Raw genomic sequence first — 10,497 nt, 5'->3', positions numbered from 1 at the left:
GCGCAAGATTTTATCACGCATGAGCTATTCTTTCGACTCCATTTCCGCGAGTTTTGATCAAAGGACTTTAAAACTTGCAGGATGTAAACAATGCACTATGAACTAAATCCACCCAAATTTAAATTAAATTCTACCCAACGGTTAAAAAGTTAGGGCAATTTCATATACCGTATTTGTTTATGCCGAGTGTTGCACTGGTGCACCACTAGGTGCTGTCAAACTGTTTGTTTATTCGGACGGTGTTGCACTGGTTTTGACCTGGTGTTGCACTGCCATCGAGCGGTGTTGCCCCGGAAATTTTGTCAGTGTTGCGAGAGAGCGTGTGAGTGAGTGAGGTAACAATATACTGGCGACGATTTGTGTTTGTTTTTTTCGGGAACGATGGAACACTGATCGAGGGGAGAAAACAAATACGGTAATAGTGTGGCAATTTCATCGTGGACACTGTAGGATAGATATGGAGCTAATGGAAAATAGGAAAAATCAACGACAAATACGCGAAAATATTGCGAGAATGGAGAAAACCCGACTACTTCGATTACAAAATATTACAATGAAGCACGGTATCTTTCAACCATAAATACAACGGCACTTGTGCCAACCTGGCCATTCTTAATTCGGATATTGTAGTGTAAACAAACATCAATCCAGAAAAGGACTCTAGCAGCGGCGAGAAGACGGCATCTTGGCTCGGAGAACCCTCAGATTACGACAGACACTAGAGTGCCCCAAATGACCCGACTTTTGAAAAAGTTGTGCGCTGCACGCTAATATTGATCCTTGGCCTAGTACAAGACCTCATGCCAAATTTCGGCGAGATCGGATCACGGGAAGGGGTCGCTCAACGAGCCTGAAGTTTGTATTGGATTTTGAGACATTTCGTTCGGGAGAAACATGAAAAACCAGTTTTTCATCAATAACAATTTTGGTTTCCGGCTGCCGATGTCTTTCAAAAACGGGTTTTCTAAAAGCCTAAATTATGATAAATATTTCGTCCGAAGACTGCATTTCGATAAGAGTTAAGATAAAAAAGTTATTAGGCTTCAAAAATTGGCTAACTTTTTTAACGGTGGTATTCAGCAATATGTTCGACCGCCTCGACACATTAAGAGTGATGAATACCATCCGTAAAAAAATTATCCCATTTTTGAAGCCTAATAACTTTCTTATCTTAACTCTAATTGGAATGCAGTCCTCGGATTAAGTATTTTTCAGGCTTTGACAAAATCCATTTTTTGAAGAAATCGGCCGACGGGATCCAAAGTTACTGGTTTTTCATGTTTCTCCCGAACAAAATGTCTCAAAATCCCATACAAACTTCAGGATTGTTGAGCGACCCCTTCCCGTGAGCCGATCTCGTCGAAATTTGGCATGAGATCTTGTACTAGGACTAGGATCAATTTCAGCCTGCAGCGCATTTCACATTTCACCGGTTTTGAATTTTCCATACAAATTTAGGGCAGTCTAGTGGACACCTTTTTGGTATCTTCCTTTTTACGGTCTGCAGCTTTCATTTTCAATGGACGCCAGCTAAGATTTCCGTGATACGGAACGACACCATGGTATGAAAACAACCTATTTTAGCCCTCGAGATCAAGAGTCCAAAACATATTGCTTTTTAAACTTCCCTAGAAACCGTTTTAGTCTAGAACTTAGCACATGTTATGTTTCTTTCGATTTCTAAAATAATTTCTTGCCAGAAGTCCTTTGCCGATAATTTTTATGATGCTATGTTTAGTAGATTCTCTCCGTCCTTGGTTTATCGTTTACACTCAGGGAGAGCGCCCTTCTACAGTTTACCTTGCTGGCCTTCCTGGCCTGTGTGTATGCTCTTCTTTTCTCCCGGAAAACGGCTTTTCTTAATTCTCTTTCGGCATCATTTTTCGCACGTTGAGCATATCTTCTGGCCCTGAAACAAACGTCGCGAAGCTCGGCAATTTCCGCAGTCCACCAACAATGATAGATCATCCAGCGCAGGTCTCCTGGGCGGCCCACGTATATCGTCTTTTCCGGCAGTTGCTGCGGAATGAGGTTGAGAAAACCGTAACGTAATTTAACGCAAGGTTCGTAAGACGTGCAAAAGAGTTCATATTTGTGTTATACCAGTTATTGAAATTTGCATAAAGTGGATATCTTTAAATTTACAAGGTATTTGTTATGATCCGTTTTGGTTCCAAACTGATCCATGGTTTTTGGGAGAAGTTTTAAGTAACGTTTACATTAGAAAATTCTAACTAAAGGGTTTGTATGGCAACATTGAATATTTTGTTCTGAAAAATCAACATCATTGATGTTTTTTCTGTGGAACTGCTAATGGTTTTTTGTGCCAATTTATAAATTTTTTTTAACAAAAATGTACGCTGAACAATTTTGTCGAACACCGTAACTTTGTATCTTGTGATGCTAAATAGTTATTAGCTGTTGAATAGGGGAATGTTATTCAGCATAGAAAATTAATCAATTGAAATCACTTCTGGTGTTAGTGAGGTATTTTAGGACTGCTGCCAAGCATTTGATACCTACGTACTTCTTCAAATTTAGGATAAATGAATACTACGTGCTCGTTTGTTTTATCCGCGTCGCCGTATGTCTGGCAGATCAGTGGGACTACAAGTTGTGGAACTTCATGAAGCATCAATGACCAGTCAGAAGTTGCGTCCTATAGTAATCCACCGTGTTTTCTCTTGGTCCGTTCCCTGACTTTTGGCATCAAACAATGGGTTCGTCTTCCTTATTCTAAGCTGTCCCACAGCTGCTTTCAGTTGGTCATGAGGACCTCCCGGGATTGTTTTCTAACATTGGAAGTCCCTTTTTATTCATAGCAAAAGGCAGCCCATAGGCACCAACAGAACCAAGAGGGGTACGACTTGCGCAACAAATCATACTGCATCCTCAGAATGATCCCACTTTTATACGCAGTCATGCTGGTTACACTGTATGTCTAAAGCCCGGTTTCCATCCCGTTTATCGATGGATTGTAAGTTCATTAGCAGACCCCTTAGCTGCCAACCGTATCCCCAATGCCTAACCCCATAGTTTAGCGTCTACACATAAACACAGCGCAATGTGAAGCCTAGTATACATTACCCGACAGGTTGTACGATTTTGGTTGCTGCGACCTATCTCAGGTCTCTCTTCCAGTTATGAAGATTAGAGACATATGATTTTCGATCCAGTCAAACAAATTATAACCGATATAACAAATGATTTTTGCGCGACACGTCCCAGCAACCAACATCTCGTAACCTGTCGCCTAATGTGTACCGGGCTCAACAATTTACCTTGCTGCTCCTGATCGCTCGCTTGTAGGCTCTTCTGGCCTCACGGAAGACGGCTTTTCTTGTTTCTTTATCGGCTTCTGTTTTGGCCCGTTGAGCATGTCTGCCGGCCTTTAGACTTTTGTCACGAAGCTCGGCGATTTCCGAAGTCCACCAGCAGGGTTGAGTACCACCCGCCGTGGTTGGATCGCTCGTCGGTGCCAACTTTTTCTGGAATGGAGGTTGAAAATTAAACCTAGTTGATTGTGATGTGCCAAAAATGGGAAAGTTTGGTTCACCATTTTTTTATTTCATGCAAATGGCTCTAAATGACATGTGCTTTAAGCGGAAAATCAAACACATTTTTCAAATTAAAATTGCGATGGAATACGAACACTGTCATGTGTGGTTCGTAATTAAAGCTCAACTTAAATTGCAAACCTACTTTCTAGATATTAAAACTTCGTGCTGCTCGAACTACGTAACTGCACATCTGGCTAAATAAAACATCACACAAGATTTACGTTATTCTGTGAACATTTTTATCAGTCATAGAAGATTATTAATTAGTTTCGTGAACAAATTGGGAGTCCTGCAACTAGTTGCACAAACCAAATCAAACTAATGGGGAGAGAACTAGGCTATAGTAATATCTGGGATGGACATTCATATGGGTAAATCATAATGTGATATTATCCTTTATAGATCATGATCCGGTGGTAAGTCTCCTTGAACTGCTAGTGACGTAACTATGAATATTTCATGGATAAACCATCTACCATCAAGTCACCATTCACCGCCCAGACACCATTTACCGCCCAAAATCACCCTTTTGTGTGTATTTCGAAAAAACTGGAATTTTTTCTCCAAAAAAAAGACCTGTGTTCTGTGTCGGCATCATTGTTCGACCATTTCACTGAAAAATCATCACTTAATTATGCTAACTATAGCCAGAAATAAAATATTTGGTTTTTCGTTTCCGGTCAAATTATTGAATTCGACGCCTGTTAGCGAACTAAGCATAACTGTGCTCCTAGGGAAAAAAGGGGTTTTGTTTACTAAATAGTACCTATTTGTCCTACAATCGACTTGAAACGATAGTTTGATTTTTGTAGAATAGATTTGCGTCGGAAAATTTTCGATTTTTTCAATAGTTGGTGTTTTTTGAAGCGTTTAATGATGGGCGGTAATTGGTGTATAAATAAAAGTGTGGGTTCCTAATTACCGGTCACGCACAATTTCTTTGTTTTTAACGCATGTATTGTGTCAAAAGTGTAAATTGTAAGAAGCATATAGTTTGATTACGTTAGAAAATGATGTTTTATCGCTGAAAGTAACCGATTACTTGAGGCTGTTTGCCGGGAATCATCATTTTGTCAGTCAACGCACTTTGTTAAAATTTGTACAAAATTTGCGGGAAAGATTTCACAAAATGTATTCTCTTAAGATCCAAAATATGGTTTTGACAGCTCGTTACATGGACAATATTAAAAAGAACAGTTTCCGTGTTGTTAGATAGTTTTTCCTTAAGAAAACATTATCGATACCCGAAAAAGTCGAGTGGGCGGTAATAGGGCCAGTTGAACACCTCAACGTTTAGTTAATTATTTTTAAAAGCGTACATTTTTCGGATTCCACTAAATTTTTTATTTAAAGTAGAGCAGTTTTGAGATGTATTGGAAAAGAAAGCGAATAAAAATTTGCCGTCGTTTTTTTATTACACATGTTAGAAGTTGAAAAACCGCTTAACTGGGCGGTAGATGGTGACATGATGGTACATAAAATAGAATTAATATCTACCTAAACTGTGATCAACCTTAAAATATAAAAATATATTAAAAAAGAAATTGCTTATGGTCTTTCGACCAAAATGAAGTAATACAATGGAACAGAGAAAAAAAACGAATAAAATAATCAAATCAAAGCTTCTCATGCAAAGCCAGCAACATCTAGATCTAACCATCATGATATCGATCATCTTTGGTGAAAATTTTTCAATAAAAAAAGCAGCTATTTTATGTTAACTCACCCCATACTCCGGCTTGAAGAATCCTTCCTTCTCCCACCAGCTGTACCAGGCAGCTTCCACGTACTGCGGACTGTAGGCATCGGGGAACGGTCCGGACAGATCCTTCTTCTCGCCTTCCTTGGTCGCTCCAGTGTAAACGGCAGCTTCCTTGACTTCCTTGGCCTTTTTCTAATGATTTGCAGTTTAGCATGTTTCGGATCAAAACATGTATACGCGCAGGCATAGGCGAACGAAACACGAAATAAAAGAGACGAGATCAAAAAGATTAAATTTTTACTTTCACTTTTTTTTCGTGGTACTTTTACTGAGTGTTCGTTGCTTTTAATGTGACTGTAAAAAGGAGACTCATAAAGCAAATCGACACAATTTTATATCGTAATTCAAACAAAAAGTTGCACCATGCATTCAATCTTGCTTAAAAAAACATCTGATGCAACTTTTCAACCGACGAAAGCGGAAGTACCCTCCAGAGTAAATATTTTAATTGTACAGGAACCCCGTACTCACCTCGGCCTTCGGTTTGGTAGCCGCTTGCTGTTCCTGTTGTTGTTTCTTGTTCAGCTTTTCCTGCAGTTTGGCCAACTTGGCAGCTTTTTCGGCTTCCTTCTTGAGCTGCTTTTCGGTTTTGACTACGGGACCTCCGTCTTCGCCAACCGGGACAGCCGTACCATTTGCCACTGTATCCGACATGTTGGTTTGTTTTGTTGGTTGGAATTGAAACCGTCGCTTTACGGTTAAAAATAAAGTCGATCCGACCAAATAAAACACTTTTCACACTACAAACGGTAATAGGAATCTAGAGGGGAATTTGGTATTCTCCGGAAAGTGCCAACACACGCGATTTCTATGACGGATCACGCACGGAGAGCTCCACGGTCCACACGAGTTTGCTTCGATCGTCGTCGCGATGCAGTGCGAAATGCGTTCGTCCGATGACGTGCGGCCGTGCTGACAGTTTTGTTGTGATAAATAGCAGCGTTGCCAGAACCTTTTCAATGAATACCGAAAACATTCGAAGTCCGACACAAAATTGGGAACTTTCTAGGAAGAATAAGTTGGTTCAATCTTAAAGCGCATCATGGGTGATTTCCAATCAAAATTTTCATTTCGTGAATCAAAGCGAAATATTTAGGTTTTAAACATTTTTCATCATGAAGAAATGTAAAACTCGAATCTATTTATTAAAACCGTTTATATTTGATGTTGGTTTGAATGCACGTTTTGACAATTAATCGTTGTTTTCGTCGTTTTTCAAATCCTAATTATGTTGTTATTGACGAAAAAAGATTTTTCCGATTATTAACAGCATGTTAGTTCATGGAAACCATGTTTATACACATAAAAAAAACCATGGTACAGTTCATAATTGTCCCATGTTACATTCTGAAATGTCCTACTTTTTGGTGTCTCGAGGACATATTTCAAAATTTTTGTTTAAGTACTTGTAAAACTACCATAAAGTCAAAGGCTTATGCTAAGTGGTGTTTCTTTTGAACGTGACTCTTTCTTGCTCTGATTTTTTTTTTTAATTTTGGATCATGCTTTAGCCATTTACCCTTTACCCTTCTATTTGAAGATAACCCTAGACAATTTTTATTTAAATTTTCAAATTTTTAAAAATTGTCATAAATCTAACTACACAAATTTTTTCTTTCACTTACCAAAAAGAACATTTTAAATCATAAATTTTGTTCATATTTCAAGTAAATTCAATTTTTGTAAAAAAAAAAGTTGATTCCCTAAACGCACCACATGTGTCGGTGAACCTTTTGTTTTTGTTCTATCTCGTGTCTCCGAATGATGGATGAACGGCATCGGCATCCGAAGCATTTGAATGCATGCAATGCTTCGATTGGCTGAGCGACGTACCCATACATGTTTGTTTGCCAGCGAATGGCAATGCATCCTCCAAATAAGTTGCAAATAGGTGTGCGAAACGCGGATCAGGAAAAGCCTCTAATTCACCTGTTGCTTCTGCGTGTGTGAGTGTAATGTTGCTTAAAGCGGGCCATAGACTACACAAATTGGCCTGTACAAATTCGATGATTCCACGACGATTGTTTGATCTATGCTCGTCCATACACTATACAAACATATTTCACGCGAACAAAACGATTGCTGGCGAAAACAGCAACAGCAACAAAAAAAAACCATCTCCACCCCGGCTGGGCTGTTGTTTTGTACAAAATATTTCGATCCCGACCGATTTTACTCCAACCGTTTGGGCGCTCATTCAAGCAGTGCCATACACTATGCAAATCGTGCTCACAGCGACAAAATTTCATCGAATTTCATCGCATTTGTACAAATGTTGTGTAGTCTGTGGCCCGCTTAACACACAGTATGTCTGTTCAATGGGCGATGGGCGCGCTCGCGGTCCCGGTATACGATTTCTCGTGTGCTAAACAGAGAGAGAAATAGCCTTCACTCCAATTTCACTCCGATTAGCTGTCATTCTTATGGAAATCTGTGTAAGAGTAAAGAGCAGGCTTTATTCTTTTTAGCAGGCCCAATCCCAATCAACTCTAGTAGAAACGGGTCGAAACAAGTAGAAATGGATTGATAGTTGATCACCTGTCTCTTTCCAATTGACTTCGACCGACTTCTACCAAGTCGAAACTAATACTATGTGTGTTCAATGGAAGTTAGTCGAAACAGGTTGAAATAGGTCGAAACAAGTAGAAATGGATTTTGACAGTTGGTAATCTGTCTCTTTCCAATTGACTTCGACCGATTTCAACCAGGTCGTCCGTTGAACATACTTACACCAATACTAATGCATGTTTTGTGCGTTTTGCACACGAATTTCTAGACAGACCGAAACAGATCACGTGAAAATTTAGACGCGTATCGTAACGGGCTAGAAAACAAGCTTATATGCATGGAATCCTTAAATGTATTGAAATAAAAAATTTCGTAATATTAAATGAGACTGAAAAAGCGATGATGGGACAATCTGAATTTATTTTCCCATGCATCTGCAGAGTTCCGCGACATTTTGGCGGTTTGCTTTTTGTTCACATTAGTAGACCATCTTGGTCTTATATAGCCATCCGCAAACAAAAAATTAATAACAAAAATTGCGTGGACGTGTTTCAAACGCATTCGAGAGGTAAAACCATTAAATTTCTTAAAATAAGATAACTTTATGACAATTTTTTATTCCATTCATTCCCCCCGGGGCAAGTGCAAACGTCTTCTACCGCACAGCACAGGAATAATTGCAGGAAGAGTTAGCACAGCAACAATCCCACCGACTTGAAACACACAGAACCGACTGCCGACTGAATTCAAGCATCCAGAGCACTTGATGAGAATGAAATGGCGAAAACGAAACAAAAACATGCTCTCTGTCTGACACACACGCTGCATGTGTGTTAGTGTGGTAGAAACGAATCCTGCTTTCGAGCTGGATCGGTTTCGACTAGTTTCGATCGATTTCAACTTGCTCCGTTGAACAACGACCAGACCTGTTTCGACCAAAACATGAGCCCGTTGAACAACGACCACTTGACAGAAACTAGTCGAAACCAATCGCTACTTACGATTGAACGCAGCTACTGTATTTGTTTTCTCCACTCGTGGAGTGTTCCACCGTACCCGATAAAAACAAACATTAATCCTCGCCAGTGTATTGCTACCTCGCTCACTCACACGCTCTCTCGCAACACTGGCAAAATTATCGGTCTCGCTAATTTTGAAATACTCAGAGCCCGACTCCATTTTACTCAGACATCGCCTTTTCTATGGCGCAGCCGTCGCTTGATCTAAAACGACTCAGGTTTTCCGAGTAACGGCTACTCAGACGTCCCCAAAATTGGCACTCAGCGGATTCGAGTGCTTGTAGGCGACAACTGAGTAAAGTTGGATCAGTTTATGCGAGGCAGTCGACTTTGTTTGTTTTCGACTACAAACATTTGGGAAATTGATATGGTAAATGTACAATTTTAACGGTAATCTAATAATAATAACGTGATTTTGATTATTTTACAGGAAGTTGCGATAATTTCTTTTCGAATCCGAGGTGCATCGTGAAACATCCGTCGGAGGAAAATGAAATGGTTCAACATATTTAACGATTTTTTTTTCGAATAAAGATTAATGTGCAATATTTTGACTTGTTTTCTATTGAATCAACCAATCCATCATTCTTTCCAACAATTATACAGGTTCTTACTTTTCCAACATAAAAAATCAGGTCGAAAACCGCTCGGAAATCATTCACGCATTCTGAGTAACCCCGACTCAGAAGTCGCGAAAAGGGCAGTTAGTCAGATCTGAGTAAAGGCCGTTTAGTCAGAACTGAGTAAGTGCGGTTTTGGCGACAACTGAGTAACCGTCACTCTAAACTGAGTAGCTGAAAGTTAGCGAGGTGGGCCACCGTCCGTAAGCAGAACTCCGACAGGTCAAAACCAGTGCAACACCGTCCGAATAAACAAACAGTTTGACAGCACCTAGTGGTGCACCAGTGCAACATTAGTGCAACACTCGGCATAAACAAATACGGTATAATCCTGCTGCCGAGCTGGATTGGTTTCGACTAGTTTCAACTTGCTCCATTGAACAACGACCTGACTAGTTTCGACCAAAACATTGGCTCGTTGAACATCTATCAGTTAAGGGCTGTCCCAACGGTAGATGCAAAACACGGTTTTCGACCACGCTAAAACATTTCGGCTGGCACCGGTGGCGTAAATTGCTGTTTTAGCACAGTTATCGATTTCAAAATTCCCAACAGTTATACGCCTTTGTTCCAAATTCATGCAAATTTGGAACAGGATTTCAAAATATACGACAGACCGATTTAGTTCACGGTGAGAAAATTTTAGCCAACAATGATTTCTTTCACACATGTTTGGGTAACATTGGGTGTGATAATAGTTTCTTTTTGAGATATTATTTGAATATTTTTTTTTTTTTGCTTCAACCACCCTATACGTAACATAAATTGAGGAAAGATGTTAATAAAAACCATATGAAGTATAAATAATAGATGTCACATTATTCTCGATTTAATATAATTAAATAAAAAGCTTTTCATTTGGGCTCGACAAATAAGTGAATCCAGTCAGCGTTTTAAAATTTGAAAAAAATAAACGAAAAGAAAATTTTAATACTTTTTCGATGAGGTAAAATAAATGTTTATTGTTTGTTCTATAATTTTTGTTTCATTTGAGATATTGAGAGATTTTTAGTTTCGTATGGAATGCT

The 10,497-nt window shown here is 39.3% G+C and overlaps 2 protein-coding genes across 7 annotated transcripts in view; both read right to left on the bottom strand.

Annotated features, from left to right (window-relative positions):
• LOC129749742 (valine--tRNA ligase) overlaps window positions 1-6,192 on the bottom strand; it is a 64,551-nt gene extending 58,359 nt beyond the window's left edge. Inside the window, exons 1-4 of one of the 4 annotated variants that reach the window (XM_055744804.1) lie at window positions 5,794-6,192; window positions 5,287-5,454; window positions 3,282-3,488; window positions 1,801-2,019 (exon numbers count right to left, since the gene is read on the bottom strand). In XM_055744804.1, coding sequence (XP_055600779.1) covers window positions 1,801-2,019; window positions 3,282-3,488; window positions 5,287-5,454; window positions 5,794-5,976 — 777 coding nt within the window. In that variant the 5' untranslated portion in view covers window positions 5,977-6,192. The remainder of the gene's footprint in view (window positions 1-1,800; window positions 2,020-3,281; window positions 3,489-5,286; window positions 5,455-5,793) is intronic. The other 3 variants (XM_055744805.1, XM_055744806.1, XM_055744808.1) reach the window with 3 other exon arrangements.
• The window catches only part of LOC129749740 (SH3 and multiple ankyrin repeat domains protein 2), a 598,094-nt gene that overhangs the window by 45,249 nt on the left and 542,348 nt on the right, over window positions 1-10,497 (bottom strand). The gene's annotated exons all lie outside the window — the stretch shown is intronic.

The sequence above is a fragment of the Uranotaenia lowii genome, chromosome 2 (genome assembly GCF_029784155.1).
Source record: "Uranotaenia lowii strain MFRU-FL chromosome 2, ASM2978415v1, whole genome shotgun sequence".
In the NCBI taxonomy this organism is placed as follows: Eukaryota; Metazoa; Arthropoda; class Insecta; order Diptera; family Culicidae; genus Uranotaenia; species Uranotaenia lowii.
This window is presented reverse-complemented; position numbering and strand designations above follow the sequence as displayed.